The sequence below is a fragment of the Syngnathus scovelli genome, chromosome 7, assembly GCF_024217435.2.
Source record: "Syngnathus scovelli strain Florida chromosome 7, RoL_Ssco_1.2, whole genome shotgun sequence".
Classification (NCBI taxonomy): Eukaryota; Metazoa; Chordata; class Actinopteri; order Syngnathiformes; family Syngnathidae; genus Syngnathus; species Syngnathus scovelli.
The window spans coordinates 13,955,435-13,979,113 of NC_090853.1; the positions used below are offsets into that span (position 1 = coordinate 13,955,435).

A 23,679-nucleotide genomic window follows, 5' to 3' on the forward strand; every position below is an offset into this window, starting at 1 on the left:
CGAGCTCGCCGGCCGCGATCTCCTGCGCGGTGCTTATAAAGTGCCGATCCGCTCGGCTTGGAGCTATTTCCGACCTCCCGTTGGTGCCGGGCGGCGTGCGCGAGCTCGCCGGCCGCGATCTCCTGCGCGGTGCTTATAAAGTGCCGATCCGCTCGGCTTGGAGCTATTTCCGACCTCCCGTTGGTGCCGGGCGGCGTGCGCGAGCTCGCCGGCCGCGATCTCCTCCGCGGTGCTTATAAAGTGCCGATCCGCTCGGCTTGGAGCTATTTCCGACCTCCCGTTGGTGCCGGGCGGCGTGCGCGAGCTCGCCGGCCGCGATCTCCTCCGCGGTGCTTATAAAGTGCCGATCCGCTCGGCTTGGAACTATTTCCGACCTCCCGTTGGTGCCGGGCGGCGTGCGCGAGCTCGCCGGCCGCGATCTCCTGCGCGGTGCTTATAAACAGCCGCATGCGCACGGCCTCCCGGAATTTGAACACATTTCGTCAATAAATTTCGCATATTGAATTTTGAAGTTTAATATAATGCAACAATTGAGCTCGACTTATACAAAGGATATATCATAAAATCGTAAATTTCCGTCGAATTTTAGGGGGTCGACTTATACACCGAGTCGACCTGTACACCGGCAAATACGGTATACGTTTCAACCAATAGTGTAGTGAAGGGTTACGAAGAGAAGCTGCAAAATTCATATGGAACAATATATATGTAGATCTGTCTATTCAACAATTTATATACTGGTGTGCAAAGAAAATGAAGACTGAAAAGGTCGCCGGTGAGCTGGACCCCCAATCACACTTGAATATGGGTGACAGTTGAAGTACTCTAAACCTTGGACTGGATGGTTGGTAAACGCCACCTTTCAAACGTACATTTACACTAGAATGATTTGAGAGTTTAGCATGAGCATGCAGCTATGGATATATACTGTATTTTTTTAAATTATGTGCTTACTCAGTGACCTAAAACAAAACTGTAGGCCGATAGCTTCACAAACAGGTTCAATTTAAAGTAGCAATAGTAGCAAAGCCATGCATCTATCTATCTGTCCATCCGTCCGTCCGTCCGTCCGTCCGTCCGTCCGTCCGTCCGTCCGTCCGTCCGTCCGTCCGTCCGTCCGTCCGTCCGTCCGTCTGTCTATCTATCTATCTATCTATCTATCTATCTATCTATCTATCTATCTATCTATCTATCTATCTATCTATCTATGTTGTATTCCACATATCCTGTTTATTCTATCTATCTATCTATCTATCTATCTATCTATCTATCTATCTATCTATCTATCTATCTATCTATCTGTCTGTCTGTCTGTCTGTCTGTCTGTCTGTCTGTCTGTCTGTCCGTCCGTCCGTCCGTCCGTCCGTCCGTCCGTCCGTCCGTCCGTCCGTCCGTCCATCCATCCATCCATCCATCCATCCATCCATCTATCTATCTATCTATCTATCTATGTATCTATCTGTCTATATTTCTTTGTAGTTATTCTATATCTAGATAGTTTCCACTCCTTTGGAATCTTAATGATATTTAGGAATGTGTGCTCACATACATGCCGAGAAGGCACTTGTCAACAAATAGAGTCATAGAATACGAGTCAAAGAATACGAGTCGTAACAAGGTGATTTTACATTATTGTTAGTAGCCAGGGCCGTGGACTCGGACTCGGGGACTCGGACTCGGTCGGACTCGGTCGTTTTTGCCGGACTCGGACTCGGTGCTGATTTTGACCGAGTCCACCGAGTCCGACAATAAAAAAAATACGTTCAATTTTATTTTCATCATGCTGCTGAGAATGCGCGTAGGAATACTGACCACAGCCCTGCTTACGATCAATGCGGCCACGTTGAGTCTCATTTAGGCTATTGTTTACATTATGTACCAATGTCAAGGCCGATTATGTCACCCAGCTTATATCATTGATGTGTTTCGATAGTTGTGGGGTTGTCACTAATTATTTGTGTTTAGATAAATGTCTGAGCTATAATGGTGTAATTAATGATTAAAAAATATTATCTTACATGTCCTGTGTTTCAGAATGGTTATTTAATTGGGTGAGAGTGTGTTTTCAAGCGTTTTGCCTCATGCCAATGGCAGTCAGGGCTAAGGGTGGGCTTCAATGACTATTTTTGTAAAGCCACGCATTTAATACCATGTCAAATAATATATTAGAGTGTAGGTTATGCTCCAATGTATCCACTTCTATCGGTTAAATTGTCAACCGTACATTTATGACTACGCCATGAGTGATCTACGTTATGAACTTGCACAACTCCGGTAGGGCAGGGAAAATGTTATCGATCCGACGTCCGATTGGAACGTCGCCTCACTTTTACGTCCGCGCTCTCAGCAAGGGATCCTATATGAGCCGAACCAGCCAGTGTGAAAGCAGTTGCGTTCGTTCTGCGTATATAATTAACTATTTTGTCCCTCGGATAATCATGGCATCCAGAAAGAGTCATGTGTTAGCCTTGAATAAAGACTAAGCAGTCACATGAATTAACAGAAAAAACAGCCGGACTCGGACTCGGTGGTCAAGAGGCCGTACTCGGACTCGGTGCAAAAATCCGACCGAGTCCACAGCCCTGATTGTTACCACACTATTTTTTACAAATACACTAGTACAGCTATGTAGTATACAACATTTAACATTTACTGTTTAAATGAAAAGTTACACATGTCAATGGAAAATGAGCTACTTACAATGATTTTTGGCTCATCTGATAAAGAAAAATGTACTCACAATTTGCGCACCTCTCACATCGTGTCTGATATACTGTAAAACTGAAAATGCCAAACTAAGTTTGTTTTAGTGACAATCTAATGGCCCTCACTGCGTGTCCACCAGCATTGTTTTGACATGCAACATGCACATTTGTTTTGGTAGTGGTTTTGAAAAAACTCTTGAATCTTGGTTTTGATAGTCAAGGTGATAAGTCAACTCACCGATCAGCCGCAGACAGTTCCGGTGATTTATAGGGTGATGGAGTATTAGAATAAGAGTTTGGTGATGTGGTGTTGTCCACTCCAGATCTGGAAGAACCTTTTGTAAAGGGTCAAAGTTCCACATGGTTTGAAAAGAGAGAGAGAGGGAGAAAAAGCTTATTACTGAAATGAAGCACAATAACAGAATGTAACGGGTATTTTTTTTATATTGGCACTGAACACTGTTAACAGTTGTTACTGTTAAGAGGATCCATGAAGACACTGGGTAGCTTTCTAGAAGGCTAGCTAGATGCGAGTTAAGAGGATGTATGATAAATTGATTATTCAAGCAATAAACAATGATGAATATGTTACAATCTTGGATTTTATGGACAGCTGACTCAAAGATTACCCAGGTGATGGAAAGGCAAAAGCTTTCAGGAAGAACAGATTTGTTCACACTCCAAAACATGCAGTTTCATACAGGGTTGGGGAAGGTGGGCCAAAAAAACAAATCACCAGCGTTCTCTAACTCGCTGCCAGACAGGGCAGTTTGCCACCACTATGGTATAGAATGCAGCAGCCCGTCTCAAACGTGTCAGCCAATTACATCCTTCTGTCGGCACCAGAAGTGAGGCGCATTTTAAGACGTTTTAAACTCAAACAGAAAAATACCATCTATGTATTAAATGTTCATAACTAGAAATATCTACACAATTTAAGATTTCTAGCAATTATTAAAAGTTGACATGCAAAAAACATTATGGGGTAAAATCACGCAAGTCCTAATCGGCTCAATAATAATTTTTGTGTCTAAAAACTGAGCATCCGATAATGAAATTAATTCAAACTTTGATCGGATTAAAGATATTTTATCAATGTCAAAGTCACCATATTCACCTTTAATTTCCAGGTTACAGCAAAAATAAAGAAATTGGCCTCATTGTTCAAATACTTTTGGAGGGGAGTGTATGTGGGAGGGCAGTCAGCATGAACTTGCATGCATGTCACCGAGTACAGTAAGTGACTGCACTGCATGCTTCAAAGTCAATATTATTCCACCATAGCATCTGGACAGATGTTTTCTCCAGGAATGGAAGGAAATGAACTATTTTACAAAGAGAAAACAATTATGCCTCCATTTTGTGCAGCCATTTGTTCAGTCTTGTTGCAACATTTAGTAAATGAAACAATGCTTAATTTGTTTATTAAGAAAATTCCAGTTTGTCCACAAAAAAAAAAACAAACAGAAAAGGCCCTCACAGTAGAATAAAAATTGTTTAGTGTATAAGAAAAAAGAGATACCATTCAATGTTAATCTTTTATCACAGTGATCGAGAGGACACATGAGTAGCAGTTCACTGTATTCCTAACATAGAGGTGCAGATATGACACAGTAAATAGTGTGTTGAAATATACAATAGCGTGTCACATTGCCATATCAGATCGTAATCACTGGAAACATGATTTCTATTTCAACACCCCTAACGGCTAATGATGTCTTCTTGTTCTGTTTTACATATTTGATGATTAATTTGTGTGAAAAATAAACAAACAGCTTACATCTCAAAAAGCACTTCCATGTGTTTTTTTTTTTATTGGCTGTAATGAAGAAAATGCAATTAAACTTGAAATAAACAACGTCTATTTTGTATGTGTGTAGCGGCTCGGCGGCGCACTGGGTAGCACGTCCGCCTCACAGTTAGGAGGGTGCGGGTTCGATTCCACCTCCGGCCCTCCCTGTGCGGAGTTTGCATGTTCTCCCCGAGCCCGCGTGGGTTTTCTCCGGGCACTCCGGTTTCCTCCCACATCCCAAAAACATGCTTGGTAGGCTGATTGATCACTCCAAATTGTCCCTAGGTGTGAGTGCGCGTGCGAATGGTTGTTTGTCTCTGTGTGCCCTGCGATTGGCTGGCAACCAGTTCAGGGTGTCCCCCGCCTACTGCCCGATGACGGCTGGGATAGGCTCCAGCACGCCCGCGACCCCCGTGGGGACTAAGCGGTTCAGAAAATGGATGGATGGATGGATATTTTGTATGTGTCGCACATTTTATATGGCAAGCAAAAAAAAAAAAAAAAAAACCTATGTGCTCCAAGATAAAAAGCAAGATATAAGTGAATAAACAACAAAATCATTATAAAATTGTGAGAATAGCTGTAGATTTAAGATTACGTTTAAAGGAAGATTTTGTTGGAGATGAGCAGAATTCCAAAGGCAAAGAGTTCCACAGTGTTAGACTCTAGTAACTAAAATTATTTTAATCTGATTTGATTTGATATATTGAGGAGGGATTTACGTAAGGTGTCTGTTCGAAGTATAGTGAGCATGTCGGAAACATACAGTGAGCATTGAAAAACAAGTAAAATCTTGTAATCGATTCTTAACTAGAAGTCAATGAAACTGGAGCAATGTGCTCATATCTGTGTTTGCTAGCATTCTTGGTAGACCAATTTGTAAAAATTATTTTGAGTGCTTGATTTGTTAAAGCAAAAAAAAAGACCATTAAAGAAATTTTAAAAACTACAGATGAATAAATTAACCATATTTTCAGTCTCTGGCGGCTTCCTTGATCACCCTCATTTATTGATTCACCTCCTTTAAATGCCTGCCTTGTTTCTTACATGATAAAAGGCCGTAGAGGAAATATTAGTTAAAAACTAGAATTTGCAATTCCTGAAGAAATTGCGTGTGAAGGTGAAGAGGTTGAATAAATACTTGGGGAATGCTGCAGAATGATGTTGAAAAGAGTTGAATCGGTTGAAAAATGTAGAAATTACAAGGGAAAAAGGAAAATTGGGAAAATTGGGTGTGAATTTCAAAATCAAAAATTAGGAATTTTGGGTAAGTGGGAAGTTGTGGAATAGGTAGGAAAATGATGAACAGTTGAAAGGTGGAATGGGTTGAATAAGTTGAAAAATGTAGAAATTAGATTAGAAAAACAAAACTGTAGAGAATGTTTGGTAAGTGGGAAGTTGTGGAATAGGAAGGCAAAAGATGAACAGTTGAAAGTTGGTACGAGTTGAATCTGTTAAAAAATGTAGAAGTTTGAGCAAATCTTGAATCCTAATAGAGAATGAATGGGAATTAAAAGAAAAAAAAATGCGCCAAAATTTTGGGAAATTTGGAACAAAAGGAAAAAACGGCTTCAGGAGGTTCACTTTTGGGGTTAAAATGTTGAAACGGGTTTAATCGGGGAAAATTTGCAAAAGTTAGCGCAAATGTAGCTATTTAGGGCACTTAATGTCTAAATATGGTCACTTCCGGTTTGATTTGGGTCACTTCCGGTCTATTTGGGTCGCTTCCGGTTTGATTAGAGGAACTTCCGGGCTAGCTGAGGTCACTTCCGGTTTATTTGGGGTCACTTCCGGTTTAAAAAGGTCACTTCTGGTTTAAAAAGGTCACTTCCGGTTTGATTTGGGGTCACTTCCGGTTTGATTTGGGGTAACTTCCGGTTTACCTGAGGTCACTTCCAGTTCATTAGGGGTCAATTCCGGTTTGATTTGGGGCACTTCCAGTTCATTCCGCGTTCATTGGGGCACTTCAGGGTCAATCCAAGATGGCCGCCACTCTGGAAGTGGGGGTCAAGGCTTGAATTGTGGAAGTGGGGGTGAAGGGGGTGAATATGGTAAGCATAAGGTGAACAAAGTGAATAAAGTTGGAATGGGTTGAATCGGTTGAAAAATGTAGAAATTAGAAGGGAAAAACTAAATTTTTGGAAAATTTGGTGTGAATTTCAAAATTGAAAATTTGGAAATTTTGGTAAGTGGGAAGGTGTGGAATAGGTAGGCAAAAGATGAACAGTTGAAAGTTGGAACGAGTTGAATCGGTGGAAAAATGTAGAAATTAGAAGTGAAAAACTAAATTTTGTGAAATTTTGCAAAATTTTGTGCAAATTTTAAAAGTGAAAACGTGAAATTTTTGAATTTGGCAAGTTTGGGAATGTCCCCAATGTGATTTGAATGTGTTGAATTAAGTGAATTTCAAACTGGAGCAACGTAAATGTGAAATGTTGAATCTGCCATTAAGAATGAATGGGGAAGAATTTGCCGGAATTTTGTGAATTTTGCGAAAACGGAAAATTTTTTGAACGGAAAAAATGTAAGCACCCGTGTCATGAATATTTGGAATCAGTGAAAAGTGGAATGGAGTGAATCGGTTGAAGTATGTGGAAGTAGTTAAGCGTCAAAAAAGTGAGCGGAATAAGTAGAATAATAATAACTAGAATTTGCAATTCCTGAAGAAATTGCGTGTGAAGGTGAAGAGGTTGAATAAATACTTGGGGAATGTTGCAGAATGATGTTGAAAAGAGTTGAATCGGTTGAAAAATGTAGAAATTACAAGGGAAAAAGGAAATTTGGGAAAATTGGGTGTGAATTTCAAAATTGAAAATTTGGAATTTTGGGTAAGTGGGAAGTTGTGGAATAGGTAGGAAAATGATGAACAGTTGAAAGGTGGAATCGGTTGAATAAGTTGAAAATGTAGAAATTAGAGTAGAAAAACAAAATTGTAGAGAATTTTTGGTAAGTGGGAAGTTGTGGAATAGGAAGGCAAAAGAGGAACAGTTGAAAGTTGGAACGAGTTGAATCGGTTAAAAAATGTAGAAGTTAGAGCAAATCTTGAATCCTAATAGAGAATGAATGGGAATTAAAAGAAAAAAAAATTGCACCAAAAGTTTCTGAAATTTGGAACAAAAGGAAAGAAACGGCTTCAGGAGGTTCACTTTTGGGGTTAAAATGTTGAAATGGGTTTAATCGGGCAAAATTTGCAAAAGTTAGCGCAAATGTAGGTATTTAGGGCACTTAATGTTGAAATATGGTCATTTCCGGTTTGATTTGGGTTACTTCCGGTTTGATTAGAGGCACTTCCGGTCTAGCTGAGATCACTTCTGGTTTATTTGGGGTCACTTCCGGTTTAAAAAGGTCACTTCCGGTTTGATTTGGGGTCACTTCCGGTTTGATTTGGGGTCACTTCCGGTTTACCTGAGGTCACTTCCGGTTCATTTGGGGTCAATTCCGGTTTGATTTGGGGCACTTCCAGTTCATTCCGGGTTCATTGGGGCACTTCAGGGTCAATCCAAGATGGCCGCCACTCTGGAAGTGGGGGTCAAGGGTTGAATTGTGGAAGTGGGGGTGAAGGGGGTGAATATGGTAAGCATAAGGTGAACAAAGTGAATAAAGTTGGAATGGGTTGAATCGGTTGAAAAATGTAGAAATTAGAAGGGAAAAACTAAATTTTGGGAAAATTTGGTGTGAATTTCAAAATTGAAAATTTGGAAATTTTGCTAAGTGGGAAGGTGTGGAATAGGTAGGCAAAAGATGAACAGTTGAAAGTTGGAACGAGTTGAATCGGTGGAAAAATGTAGAAACTAGAAGTGAAAAACTAAATTTTGTGAAATTTTGCAAAATTTTGTGCAAATTTTAAAAGTGAAAACGTGAAATTTTTGAATTTGGCAAGTTTGGGAATGTCCCCAATGTGATTTGAATGTGTTGAAATAAGTGAATTTCAAACTGGAACAACAAAAATGTGAAATGTTGAATCTGCCATTAAGAATGAATGGGGAAAAAAATGCCACAAAATCGTGAATTTTGTGAAAACGGAAAATTTTTCGAACAAAAAAAATGTAAGCAGCCGTGTCATGAATATTTGGAATAAGTGAAAAGTGGAACGGAGTGAATCGGTTGAAGTATGTGGAAGGAGTTAAGCGTCAAAAAAGTGAGCGGAATAAGTAGAATAATAATAATAACTAGAATTTGCAATTCCTGAAGAAATTGCGTGTGAAGGTGAAGAGGTTGAATAAATACTTGGGGAATGTTGCAGAATGATGTTGAAAAGAGTTGAATCGGTTGAAAAATGTAGAAATTACAAGGGAAAAAGGAAATTTGGGAAAATTGGGTGTGAGTTACAAAATTGAAAATTTGGAATTTTGGGTAAGTGGGAAGTTGTGGAATAGGTAGGAAAATGATGAACAGTTGAAAGGTCGAATGGGTTGAATAAGTTGAAAAATGTAGAAATTAGATTAGAAAAACAAAATTGTAGAGAATTTTTGGTAAGTGGGAAGTTGTGGAATAGGAAGGCAAAAGAAGAACAGTTCAAAGTTGGAACAAGTTGAATCGGTTAAAAAATGTAGAAGTTAGAGCAAATCTTGAATCCTAATAGAGAATGAATGGGAATTAAAAGAAAAAAAATTGCACCAAAATTTTTTGAAATTTGGAACAAAAGGAAAAAAAACAGCTTTAGGAGGTTCACTTTTGGGGTTAAAATGTTGAAATGGGTTTAATCGGGCAAAATTTGCAAAAGTTAGCGCAAATGTAGGTATTTAGGGCACTTAATGTTGAAATATGGTCACTTCCGGTTTGATTTGGGTCACTTCCGGTCTATTTGGGTCACTTCCGGTTTGATTAGAGGCACTTCCGGTCTAGCTGAGGTCACTTTCGGTTTATTTGGGGTCACTTCCGGTTTAAAAAGGTCACTTCCGGTTTGATTTGGGGTCACTTCCGGTTTGATTTGGGGTCACTTCCGGTTTACCTGAGGTCACTTCCGGTTCATTTGGGGTCAATTCCGGTTTGATTTGGGGCACTTCCAGTTCATTCCGGGTTCATTGGGGCACTTCAGGGTCAATCCAAGATGGCCGCCACTCTGGAAGTGGGGGTCAAGGGTTGAATTGTGGAAGTGGGGGTGAAGGGGGTGAATATGGTAAGCATAAGGTGAACAAAGTGAATAAAGTTGGAATGGGTTGAATCGGTTGAAAAATGTAGAAATTAGAAGGGAAAAACTAAATTTTGGGAAAATTTGGTGTGAATTTCAAAATTGAAAATTTGCAAATTTTGCTAAGTGGGAAGGTGTGGAATAGGTAGGCAAAAGATGAACAGTTGAAAGTTGGAACGAGTTGAATCGGTGGAAAAATGTAGAAACTAGAAGTGAAAAACTAAATTTTGTGAAATTTTGCAAAATTTTGTGCAAATTTTAAAAGTGAAAACGTGAAATTTTTGAATTTGGCAAGTTTGGGAATGTCCCCAATGTGATTTGAATGTGTTGAAATAAGTGAATTTCAAACTGGAACAACAAAAATGTGAAATGTTGAATCTGCCATTAAGAATGAATGGGGAAAAAAATGCCACAAAATCGTGAATTTTGTGAAAACGGAAAATTTTTCGAACAAAAAAAATGTAAGCAGCCGTGTCATGAATATTTGGAATAAGTGAAAAGTGGAACGGAGTGAATCGGTTGAAGTATGTGGAAGGAGTTAAGCGTCAAAAAAGTGAGCGGAATAAGTAGAATAATAATAACTAGAATTTGCAATTCCTGAAGAAATTGCGTGTGAAGGTGAAGAGGTTGAATAAATACTTGGGGAATGCTGCAGAATGATGTTGAAAAGAGTTGAATCGGTAGAAAAATGTAGAAATTACAAGGGAAAAGGAAATTTGGGAAAATTGGGTGTGAATTTCAAAACTGAAATTTTGGAATTTTGGGTAAGTGGGAAGTTGTGGAATAGGTAGGAAAATGATGAACAGTTGAAAGGTGGAATGGGTTGAATAAGTTGAATGGGTTGAATAAGTTGAAAAAAGTAGAAATTAGAGTAGAAAACCAAAATTGAACAGTTGAAAGTTGGAACGAGTTGAATCGGTTAAAAAATGTAGAAGTTAGAGCAAATCTTGAATCCTAATAAAGAATGAATGGGAATTAAAAGAAAAAAAAATTGCGCCAAAATCTTTTGAAATTTGGAACAAAAGGAAAAAAAACGGCTTCAGGAGGTTCACTTTTGGGGTTAAAATGTAGAAACGGGTTTAATCGGTCAAAATTTGCAAAAGTTAGCGCAAATGTAGGTATTTTGGGCACTTAATGTTGAAATATGGTCACTTCCGGTTTGATTTGGGTCACTTCCGGTCTATTTGGGTCACTTCCGGTTTGATTAGAGGCACTTCCGGTCCAGCCGAGGTCACTTCCGGTTTATTAGGGGTCACTTCCGGTTTAAAAAGGTCACTTCCGGTTTGATTTGGGGTCACTTCCGGTTTGATTTGGGGTCACTTCCGGTTTACCTGAGGTCACTTCCGGTTAATTTGGGGTCAATTCCGGTTTGATTTGGGGCACTTCCAGTTCATTCCGGGTTCATTGGGGCACTTCAGGGTCAATCCAAGATGGCCGCCACTCTGGAAGTGGGGGTCAAGGGTTGAATTGTGGAAGTGGGGGTGAAGGGGGTGAATATGGTAAGCATAAGGTGAACAAAGTGAATAAAGTTGGAATGGGTTGAATCGGTTGAAAAATGTAGAAATTAGAAGGGAAAAACTAAATTTTGGGAAAATTTGGTGTGAATTTCAAAATTGAAAATTTGGAAATTTTGGTAAGTGGGAAGGTGTGGAATAGGTAGGCAAAAGATGAACAGTTGAAAGTTGGAACGAGTTGAATCGGTGGAAAAATGTAGAAACTAGAAGTGAAAAACTAAATTTTGTGAAATTTTGCAAAATTTTGTGCAAATTTTAAAAGTGAAAACGTGAAATTTTTGAATTTGGCAAGTTTGGGAATGTCCCCAATGTGATTTGAATGTGTTGAAATAAGTGAATTTCAAACTGGAACAACAAAAATGTGAAATGTTGAATCTGCCATTAAGAATGAATGGGGAAAAAAATGCCACAAAATCGTGAATTTTGTGAAAACGGAAAATTTTTCGAACAAAAAAAATGTAAGCAGCCGTGTCATGAATATTTGGAATAAGTGAAAAGTGGAACGGAGTGAATCGGTTGAAGTATGTGGAAGGAGTTAAGCGTCAAAAAAGTGAGCGGAATAAGTAGAATAATAATAATAATAAAGGACAGCAATAACAATAGTGTGAAGGTCTTCACCTTCACACTAACTAGAATTTGCAATTCCTGAAGAAATTGCGTGTGAAGGTGAAGAGGTTGAATAAATACTTGGGGAATGCTGCAGAATGATGTTGAAAAGAGTTGAATCGGTTGAAAAATGTAGAAATTACAAGGGAAAAGGAAATTTGGGAAAATTGGGTGTGAATTTCAAAACTGAAATTTTGGAATTTTGGGTAAGTGGGAAGTTGTGGAATAGGTAGGAAAAAGATGAACAGTTGAAAGGTGGAATGGGTTGAATAAGTTGAATGGGTTGAATAAGTTGAAAAAAGTAGAAATTAGAGTAGAAAACCAAAATTGAACAGTTGAAAGTTGGAACGAGTTGAATTGGTTAAAAAATGTAGAAGTTAGAGCAAATCTTGAATCCTAATAAAGAATGAATGGGAATTAAAAGAAAAAAAAATTGCGCCAAAATCTTTTGAAATTTGGAACAAAAGGAAAAAAAACGGCTTCAGGAGGTTCACTTTTGGGGTTAAAATGTAGAAACGGGTTTAATCGGTCAAAATTTGCAAAAGTTAGCGCAAATGTAGGTATTTTGGGCACTTAATGTTGAAATATGGTCACTTCCGGTTTGATTTGGGTCACTTCCGGTCTATTCGGGTCACTTCCGGTTTGATTAGAGGCACTTCCGGTCCAGCTGAGGTCACTTCCGGTTGAAAAAGGTCACTTCCGGTTTGATTTGGGGTCACTTCCGGTTTGATTTGGGGTCACTTCCGGTTTACCTGAGGTCACTTCCGGTTCATTTGGGGTCAATTCCGGTTTGATTTGGGGCACTTCCAGTTCATTCCGGGTTCATTGGGGCACTTCAGGGTCAATCCAAGATGGCCGCCACTCTGGAAGTGGGGGTCAAGGGTTGAATTGTGGAAGTGGGGGTGAAGGGGGTGAATATGGTAAGCATAAGGTGAACAAAGTGAATAAAGTTGGAATGGGTTGAATCGGTTGAAAAATGTAGAAATTAGAAGGGAAAAACTAAATTTTGGGAAAATTTGGTGTGAATTTCAAAATTGAAAATTTGGAAATTTTGCTAAGTGGGAAGGTGTGGAATAGGTAGGCAAAAGATGAACAGTTGAAAGTTGGAACGAGTTGAATCGGTGGAAAAATGTAGAAACTAGAAGTGAAAAACTAAATTTTGTGAAATTTTGCAAAATTTTGTGCAAATTTTAAAAGTGAAAACGTGAAATTTTTGAATTTGGCAAGTTTGGGAATGTCCCCAATGTGATTTGAATGTGTTGAAATAAGTGAATTTCAAACTGGAACAACAAAAATGTGAAATGTTGAATCTGCCATTAAGAATGAATGGGGAAAAAAATGCCACAAAATCGTGAATTTTGTGAAAACGGAAAATTTTTCGAACAAAAAAAATGTAAGCAGCCGTGTCATGAATATTTGGAATAAGTGAAAAGTGGAACGGAGTGAATCGGTTGAAGTATGTGGAAGGAGTTAAGCGTCAAAAAAGTGAGCGGAATAAGTAGAATAATAATAATAATAACTAGAATTTGCAATTCCTGAAGAAATTGCGTGTGAAGGTGAAGAGGTTGAATAAATACTTGGGGAATGTTGCAGAATGATGTTGAAAAGAGTTGAATCGGTTGAAAAATGTAGAAATTACAAGGGAAAAAGGAAATTTGGGAAAATTGGGTGTGTTACAAAATTGAAAATTTGGAATTTTGGGTAAGTGGGAAGTTGTGGAATAGGTAGGAAAATGATGAACAGTTGAAAGGTCGAATGGGTTGAATAAGTTGAAAAATGTAGAAATTAGATTAGAAAAACAAAATTGTAGAGAATTTTTGGTAAGTGGGTAGTTGTGGAATAGGAAGGCAAAAGAAGAACAGTTCAAAGTTGGAACAAGTTGAATCGGTTAAAAAATGTAGAAGTTAGAGCAAATCTTGAATCCTAATAGAGAATGAATGGGAATTAAAAGAAAAAAAATTGCACCAAAATTTTTTGAAATTTGGAACAAAAGGAAAAAAAACAGCTTTAGGAGGTTCACTTTTGGGGTTAAAATGTTGAAATGGGTTTAATCGGGCAAAAATTGCAAAAGTTAGCGCAAATGTAGGTATTTAGGGCACTTAATGTTGAAATATGGTCACTTTCGGTTTGATTTGGGTCACTTCCGGTCTATTTGGGTCACTTCCGGTTTGATTAGAGGCACTTCCGGTCTAGCTGAGGTCACTTCCGGTTTATTTGGGGTCACTTCCGGTTGAAAAAGGTCACTTCCGGTTTGATTTGGGGTCACTTCCGGTTTGATTTGGGGTCACTTCCGGTTTACCTGAGGTCACTACCGGTTCATTTGGGGTCAATTCCGGTTTGATTTGGGGCACTTCCAGTTCATTCCGGGTTCATTGGGGCACTTCAGGGTCAATCCAAGATGGCCGCCACTCTGGAAGTGGGGGTCAAGGGTTGAATTGTGGAAGTGGGGGTGAAGGGGGTGAATATGGTAAGCATAAGGTGAACAAAGTGAATAAAGTTGGAATGGGTTGAATCGGTTGAAAAATGTAGAAATTAGAAGGGAAAAACTAAATTTGGGGAAAATTTGGTGTCAATTTCAAAATTGAAAATTTGGAAATTTTGCTAAGTGGGAAGGTGTGGAATAGGTAGGCAAAAGATGAACAGTTGAAAGTTGGAACGAGTTGAATCGGTGGAAAAATGTAGAAACTAGAAGTGAAAAACTAAATTTTGTGAAATTTTGCAAAATTTTGTGCAAGTTTTAAAAGTGAAAACGTGAAATTTTTGAATTTGGCAAGTTTGGGAATGTCCCCAATGTGATTTGAATGTGTTGAAATAAGTGAATTTCAAACTGGAACAACAAAAATGTGAAATGTTGAATCTGCCATTAAGAATGAATGGGGAAAAAAATGCCACAAAATCGTGAATTTTGTGAAAACGGAAAATTTTCCGAACAAAAAAAATGTAAGCAGCCGTGTCATGAATATTTGGAATAAGTGAAAAGTGGAACGGAGTGAATCGGTTGAAGTATGTGGAAGGAGTTAAGCGTCAAAAAAGTGAGCGGAATAAGTAGAATAATAATAATAATAATAATAATAATAATAATAAAGGACAGCAATAACAATAGTGTGAAGGTCTTCACCTTCACACTAATAATAATAATAATAATAATAAAGGACAGCAATAACAATAGTGTGAAGGTCTTCACCTTCACACTAATAAAGGACAGCAATAACAATAGTGTGAAGGTCTTCACCTTCACACTAACTAGAATTTGCAATTCCTGAAGAAATTGCGTGTGAAGGTGAAGAGGTTGAATAAATACTTGGGGAATGCTGCAGAATGATGTTGAAAAGAGTTGAATCGGTTGAAAAATGTAGAAATTACAAGGGAAAAAGGAAATTTGGGAAAATTGGGTGTGAATTTCAAAATTGAAAATTTGGAATTTTGGGTAAGTGGGAAGTTGTGGAATAGGTAGGAAAATGATGAACAGTTGAAAGGTAGAATGGGTTGAATAAGTTGAAAATGTAGAAATTAGAGTAGAAAAACAAAATTGTAGAGAATTTTTGGTAAGTGGGAAGTTGTGGAATAGGAAGGCAAAAGAGGAACAGTTGAAAGTTGGAACGAGTTGAATCGGTTAAAAAATGTAGAAGTTAGAGCAAATCTTGAATCCTAATAGAGAATGAATGGGAATTAAAAGAAAAAAAAATTGCACCAAAAGTTTCAGAAATTTGGAACAAAAGGAAAAAACGGCTTCAGGAGGTTCACTTTTGGGGTTAAAATGTTGAAATGGGTTTAATCGGGCAAAATTTCCAAAAGTTAGCGCAAATGTAGGTATTTAGGGCACTTAATGTTGAAATATGGTCATTTCCGGTTTGATTTGGGTCACTTCCGGTTTGATTAGAGGCACTTCCGGTCTAGCTGAGGTCACTTCCGGTTTATTTGGGGTCACTTCCGGTTTAAAAAGGTCACTTCCGGTTGAAAAGGGTCACTTCCGGTTTGATTTGGGGTCACGTCCGGTTTGATTTGGGGTCACTTCCGGTTTACCTGAGGTCACTTCCGGTTCATTTGGGGTCAATTCCGGTTTGATTTGGGGCACTTCCAGTTCATTCCGGGTTCATTGGGGCACTTCAGGGTCAATCCAAGATGGCCGCCACTCTGGAAGTGGGGGTCAAGGGTTGAATTGTGGAAGCGGGGGTGAAGGGGGTGAATATGGTAAGCATAAGGTGAACAAAGTGAATAAAGTTGGAATGGGTTGAATCGGTTGAAAAATGTAGAAATTAGAAGGGAAAAACTAAATTTTGGGAAAATTTGGTGTGAATTTCAAAATTGAAAATTTGGAAATTTTGCTAAGTGGGAAGGTGTGGAATAGGTAGGCAAAAGATGAACAGTTGAAAGTTGGAACGAGTTGAATCGGTGGAAAAATGTAGAAACTATAAGTGAAAAACTAAATTTTGTGAAATTTTGCAAAATTTTGTGCAAATTTTAAAAGTGAAAACGTGAAATTTTTGAATTTGGCAAGTTTGGGAATGTCCCCAATGTGATTTGAATGTGTTGAAATAAGTGAATTTCAAACTGGAACAACAAAAATGTGAAATGTTGAATCTGCCATTAAGAATGAATGGGGAAAAAAATGCCACAAAATCGTGAATTTTGTGAAAACGGAAAATTTTTCGAACAAAAAAAATGTAAGCAGCCGTGTCATGAATATTTGGAATAAGTGAAAAGTGGAACGGAGTGAATCGGTTGAAGTATGTGGAAGGAGTTAAGCGTCAAAAAAGTGAGCGGAATAAGTAGAATAATAATAATAATAATAATAATAAAGGACAGCAATAACAATAGTGTGAAGGTCTTCACCTTCACACTAACTAGAAAATGCAATTTCTGGAGAAATTGCGTGTGAAGGCGAAGACTTTGAATCACTTCTTGGCGAATGCTGGCGAATTATGCTGAAACGAGTTGAATTACTTGAGAAATGTAGAAAATAGAAGTGAAAAACGGAATTTTGGAGAATTTGGTGGAATTTCAGAATTTTGGAGAATTTGGTTGAGTTTAAAATCTTAAAATGTGGAATTTATGGCAAGTGGAAATTTGGGGAATAGGTAGGAAAAAGATGAAGAGTTGAAAGTTGGAATGAGTTGAATCGGTTGAACAATGTGAAAATTAGAGTAGAAAAACACATTTTTGGAGAATTTGGTTGAATTTCAAATTTCAAAATTTGGAATTTTTTGTAAGGGGAAGTTGAGGAATAGGTAAGCAAAAGATGAAGAGTTGAAAGTTGGAATGGGTTGAATCGGTAGAGAAATGTAGAAATGAGCGTAGAAAAACGAAATTTTGGAGAATTTGGTTGAATTTCAAATTTGGGATTTTTGGTAAGTGGGAAGTTGTGTAATACGTAGGCAAAAGATGAAGAGTTGAAAGTTGGAATGGGTTGAATCGGTTGAAAAATGTACAAATTAGAGTCGAAAAACGAAATTTTGCAGAATTTGGTTGAATTTCAAATTTGGAATTTTTGGTAAGTGGGAAGTTGTGAAATAGGTAAGCAAAAGATGAAAAGTTGAAAGTTGGAATGGATTGAATCGGTTGCACAATGTAAAGATTAGAGTAGAAAAACAAAATGTTTGAGAATTTGGTTGAATTTCAAATTTTTAATTTTTGGTAAGTGGGAAATTGTGGAATAGGTAGGCAAAAGATGAAGAGTTGAAAGTTGGAATGGGTTGAATCGGTTGAACAATGTAGAAATTACAGTAGAAAAACGAAATTTTGGAGATTTTGGTTGAATTTCAAATTTGGAATTTTTGGTAAGTCGGAAGTTGTGGAATAGGTAGGCCAAAGATGAAGAGTTGAAAGTTGGAATGGGTTGAATCGGTTGAACAATGTAGAAATTAGAGTAGAAAAACAAAATGTTGGAGAATTTGGTTGAATTTCAAATATGGAATTTTTGGTAAGTGGGAAGTTGTGGAATAGGTAGGCAAAAGATGAAGAGTTGAAAGTTGGAATGGGTTGAATCGGTTGAACAATGTAGAAATTAGATTAGAAAAACGAAATTTTGGAGAATTTGGTTGAATTTCAAATTTGGAATTTTTGGTAAACGGGAAGTTGTGGAATAGGTAGGCAAAACATGAACAGTTGAAAGTTGGAATGAGTTGAATCGGTTAAAAATGTAGAAATTAGAGTAGAAAAACAAAATTTTTGAGAATTTGGTTGAATTCCAAATTTGGAATTTTTGGTAAGTCGGAAGTTGTGGAATAGGTAGGCAAAAGATGAAGAGTTGAAAGTTGGAATGGGTTGAATCGGTTGAACAATGTAGAAATTAGAGTAGAAAAACAAAATGTTGGAGAATTTGGTTGAATTTCAAATATGGAATTTTTGGTAAGTGGGAAGTTGTGGAATAGGTAGGCAAAAGATGAAGAGTTGAAAGTTGGAATGGGTTGAATCGGTTGAACAATGTAGAAATTAGATTAGAAAAACGAAATTTTGGAGAATTTGGTTGAATTTCAAATTTGGAATTTTTGGTAAACGGGAAGTTGTGGAATAGGTAGGCAAAAGATGAAGAGTTGAAAGTTGGAATGGGTTGAATCGGTTGAACAATGTAGAAATTAGATTAGAAAAACGAAATTTTGGAGAACTTGGTTGAATTTCAAATTTGGAATTTTTGGTAAACGTGAAGTTGTGGAATAGGTAGGCAAAACATGAACAGTTGAAAGTTGGAATGAGTTGAATCGGTTAAAAAATGTAGAAATTAGAGAAGAAAAACAAAATGTTGGAGAATTTGGTTGAATTTCAAATATGGAATTTTTGGTAAGTGGGAAGTTGTGGAATAGGTAGGCAAAACATGAACAGTTGAAAGTTGGAATGAGTTGAATCGGTTAAAAAATGTAGAAATTAGAGTAGAAAAACAAATTTTTTGAGAATTTGGTTGAATTCCAAATTTGAAAATTTGGAATTTTTCATAAGTTGGAAGTTGTGGAATAGTTAGAAAAAGATGAACAGTTGAAAGTTGGAATGGGTTGAATCGGTTGAAAAACGTAAAAGTTAGAGTGGAAAAACGAAATTTTGGAGAATTTGGTTGAATTTCAAATTTGGAATTTTTGGTAAGTGGGAAGTTGTGGAATAGGTAGCAAAAGATGAACAGTTGAAAGTTGGAATGAGTTGAATCGGTTGAACAATGTAGAAAAAAGTGGAATGATGTAAATGTGAAATGTCGAATCTGCCATTAAGAATGAATGGGGAAAAATTTGTCGTAAGTTCGCGAATTTTGCGAAATCGGAAAATTTTCGGAACGAGAAAAATGGAAGCGCTCATCTCGTGAATATTTGGAACACGTCAAAAGTGGAACGGAGTGAATCGGATGAACTATGTGGAAGAAGAAGCGGGACAAAAAAGTGTGGAGAATAAAATAGAAGAATAATAATAATAACTAGAATTTGCAATTCCTGAAGAAATTGCGTGTGAAGGTGAAGAGGTTGAATAAATACTTGGGGAATGTTGCAGAATGATGTTGAAAAGAGTTGAATCGGTTGAAAAATGTAGAAATTACAAGGGAAAAAGGAAATTTGGGAAAATTGGGTGTGAATTTCAAAATTGAAAATTTGGAATTTTGGGTAAGTGGGAAGTTGTGGAATAGGTAGGAAAATGATGAACAGTTGAAAGGTGGAATGGGTTGAATAAGTTGAAAATGTAGAAATTAGAGTAGAAAAACAAAATTGTAGAGAATTTTTGGTAAGTGGGAAGTTGTGGAATAGGAAGGCAAAAGAGGAACAGTTGAAAGTTGGAACGAGTTGAATCGGTTAAAAAATGTAGAAGTTAGAGCAAATCTTGAATCCTAATAGAGAATGAATGGGACTTAAAAGAAAAAAAAAATGCACCAAAAGTTTCTGAAATTTGGAACAAAAGGAAAGAAACGGCTTCAGGAGGTTCACTTTTGGGGTTAAAATGTTGAAATGGGTTTAATCGGGCAAAATTTGCAAAAGTTAGCGCAAATGTAGGTATTTAGGGCACTTAATGTTGAAATATGGTCATTTCCGGTTTGATTTGGGTCACTTCCGGTTTGATTAGAGGCACTTCCGGTCCAGCTGAGGTCACTTCCGGTTTATTTGGGGTCAATTCCGGTTGAAAAAGGTCACTTCCGGTTTAAAAAGGTCACTTCCGGTTTGATTTGGGGTCACTTCCGGTTTACCTGAGGTCACTTCCGGTTCATTTGGGGTCACTTCCGGTTTGATTTGGGTCACTTCCGGTCTATTAAGGTCACTTCCGGTTTGATTAGAGGCACTTCCGGTCTATTTAGGTCACTTCCGGTTTGATTAGAGGCACTTCCGGTCTAGCTGAGGTCACTTCCGGTTTATTTGGGGTCACTTCCGGTTTAAAAAGGTCACTTCCGGTTTGATTTGGGGTCACTTCCGGTTTGATTTGGGGTCACTTCCGGTTTACCTGAGGTCACTTCCGGTTCATTTGGGGTCAATTCCGGTTTGATTTGGGGCACTTCCAGTTCATTCCGGGTTCATTGGGGCACTTCAGGGTCAATCCAAGATGGCCGCCACTCTGGAAGTGGGGGTCAAGGGTTGAATTGTGGAAGTGGGGGTGAAGGGGGTGAATATGGTAAGCATAAGGTGAACAAAGTGAATAAAGTTGGAATGGGTTGAATCGGTTGAAAAATGTAGAAATTAGAAGGGAAAAACTAAATTTTGGGAAAATTTGGTGTGAATTTCAAAATTGAAAATTTGGAAATTTTGCTAAGTGGGAAGGTGTGGAATAGGTAGGCAAAAGATGAACAGTTGAAAGTTGGAACGAGTTGAATCGGTGGAAAAATGTAGAAACTAGAAGTGAAAAACTAAATTTTGTGAAATTTTGCAAAATTTTGTGCAAATTTTAAAAGTGAAAACGTGAAATTTTTGAATTTGGCAAGTTTGGGAATGTCCCCAATGTGATTTGAATGTGTTGAAATAAGTGAATTTCAAACTGGAACAACAAAAATGTGAAATGTTGAATCTGCCATTAAGAATGAATGGGGAAAAAAATGCCACAAAATCGTGAATTTTGTGAAAACGGAAAATTTTTCGAACAAAAAAAATGTAAGCAGCCGTGTCATGAATATTTGGAATAAGTGAAAAGTGGAACGGAGTGAATCGGTTGAAGTATGTGGAAGGAGTTAAGCGTCAAAAAAGTGAGCGGAATAAGTAGAATAATAATAATAACTAGAATTTGCAATTCCTGAAGAAATTGCGTGTGAAGGTGAAGAGGTTGAATAAATACTTGGGGAATGTTGCAGAATGATGTTGAAAAGGGTTGAATCGGTTGAAAAATGTAGAAATTACAAGGGAAAAAGGAAATTTGGGAAAATTGGGTGTGAGTTACAAAATTGAAAATTTGGAATTTTGGGTAAGTGGGAAGTTGTGGAATAGGTAGGAAAATGATGAACAGTTGAAAGGTCGAATGGGTTGAATAAGTTGAAAAATGTAGAAATTAGATTAGAAAAACAAAATTGTAGAGAATTTTTGGTAAGTGGGTAGTTGTGGAATAGGAAGGCAAAAGAAGAACAGTTCAAAGTTGGAACAAGTTGAATCGGTTAAAAAATGTAGAAGTTAGAGCAAATCTTGAATCCTAATAGAGAATGAATGGGAATTAAAAGAAAAAAAAATTGCACCAAAATTTTTTGAAATTTGGAACAAAAGGAAAAAAAACAGCTTTAGGAGGTTCACTTTTGGGGTTAAAATGTTGAAATGGGTTTAATCGGGCAAAATTTGCAAAAGTTAGCGCAAATGTAGGTATTTAGGGCACTTAATGTTGAAATATGGTCACTTCCGGTTTGATTTGGGTCACTTCCGGTCTATTTGGGTCACTTCCGGTTTGATTAGAGGCACTTCCGGTCTAGCTGAGGTCACTTCCGGTTTATTTGGGGTCACTTCCGGTTTAAAAAGGTCACTTCCGGTTTGATTTGGGGTCACTTCCGGTTTGATTTGGGGTCACTTCCGGTTTACCTGAGGTCACTTCCGGTTCATTTGGGGTCAATTCCGGTTTGATTTGGGGCACTTCCAGTTCATTCCGGGTTCATTGGGGCACTTCAGGGTCAATCCAAGATGGCCGCCACTCTGGAAGTGGGGGTCAAGGGTTGAATTGTGGAAGTGGGGGTGAAGGGGGTGAATATGGTAAGCATAAGGTGAACAAAGTGAATAAAGTTGGAATGGGTTGAATCGGTTGAAAAATGTAGAAATTAGAAGGGAAAAACTAAATTTTGGGAAAATTTGGTGTGAATTTCAAAATTGAAAATTTGGAAATTTTGCTAAGTGGGAAGGTGTGGAATAGGTAGGCAAAAGATGAACAGTTGAAAGTTGGAACGAGTTGAATCGGTGGAAAAATGTAGAAACTAGAAGTGAAAAACTAAATTTTGTGAAATTTTGCAAAATTTTGTGCAAATTTTAAAAGTGAAAACGTGAAATTTTTGAATTTGGCAAGTTTGGGAATGTCCCCAATGTGATTTGAATGTGTTGAAATAAGTGAATTTCAAACTGGAACAACAAAAATGTGAAATGTTGAATCTGCCATTAAGAATGAATGGGGAAAAAAATGCCACAAAATCGTGAATTTTGTGAAAACGGAAAATTTTTCGAACAAAAAAAATGTAAGCAGCCGTGTCATGAATATTTGGAATAAGTGAAAAGTGGAACGGAGTGAATCGGTTGAAGTATGTGGAAGGAGTTAAGCGTCAAAAAAGTGAGCGGAATAAGTAGAATAATAATAACTAGAATTTGCAATTCCTGAAGAAATTGCGTGTGAAGGTGAAGAGGTTGAATAACTACTTGGGGAATGTTGCAGAATGATGTTGAAAAGAGTTGAATCGGTTGAAAAATGTAGAAATTACAAGGGAAAAAGGAAATTTGGGAAAATTGGGTGTGAATTTCAAAATTGAAAATGTGGAATTTTGGGTAAGTGGGAAGTTGTGGAATAGGTAGGAAAATGATGAACAGTTGAAAGGTAGAATGGGTTGAATAAGTTGAAAATGTAGAAATTAGAGTAGAAAAACAAAATTGTAGAGAATTTTTGGTAAGTGGGAAGTTGTGGAATAGGAAGGCAAAAGAGGAACAGTTGAAAGTTGGAACGAGTTGAATCGGTTAAAAAATGTAGAAGTTAGAGCAAATCTTGAATCCTAATAGAGAATGAATGGGAATTAAAAGAAAAAAAAATTGCACCAAAAGTTTCAGAAATTTGGAACAAAAGGAAAAAACGGCTTCAGGAGGTTCACTTTTGGGGTTAAAATGTTGAAATGGGTTTAATCGGGCAAAATTTCCAAAAGTTAGCGCAAATGTAGGTATTTAGGGCACTTAATGTTGAAATATGGTCATTTCCGGTTTGATTTGGGTCACTTCCGGTTTGATTAGAGGCACTTCCGGTCTAGCTGAGGTCACTTCCGGTTTATTTGGGGTCACTTCCGGTTTAAAAAGGTCACTTCCGGTTGAAAAGGGTCACTTCCGGTTTGATTTGGGGTCACTTCCGGTTTGATTTGGGGTCACTTCCGGTTTACCTGAGGTCACTTCCGGTTCATTTGGGGTCAATTCCGGTTTGATTTGGGGCACTTCCAGTTCATTCCGGGTTCATTGGGGCACTTCAGGGTCAATCCAAGATGGCCGCCACTCTGGAAGTGGGGGTCAAGGGTTGAATTGTGGAAGCGGGGGTGAAGGGGGTGAATATGGTAAGCATAAGGTGAACAAAGTGAATAAAGTTGGAATGGGTTGAATCGGTTGAAAAATGTAGAAATTAGAAGGGAAAAACTAAATTTTGGGAAAATTTGGTGTGAATTTCAAAATTGAAAATTTGGAAATTTTGCTAAGTGGGAAGGTGTGGAATAGGTAGGCAAAAGATGAACAGTTGAAAGTTGGAACGAGTTGAATCGGTGGAAAAATGTAGAAACTATAAGTGAAAAACTAAATTTTGTGAAATTTTGCAAAATTTTGTGCAAAT

The 23,679-nt window shown here is 37.8% G+C and overlaps 1 protein-coding gene across 1 annotated transcript in view; it reads right to left on the reverse strand.

Annotated features, from left to right (window-relative positions):
* ngef (neuronal guanine nucleotide exchange factor) overlaps positions 1–23,679 on the reverse strand; it is an 89,920-nt gene that overhangs the window by 24,824 nt on the left and 41,417 nt on the right. Inside the window, exon 2 of the mRNA XM_049725776.2 lies at positions 2,944–3,040. Within this exon, the coding sequence (XP_049581733.1) occupies positions 2,944–3,040 (97 nt within the window). The remainder of the gene's footprint in view (positions 1–2,943; positions 3,041–23,679) is intronic.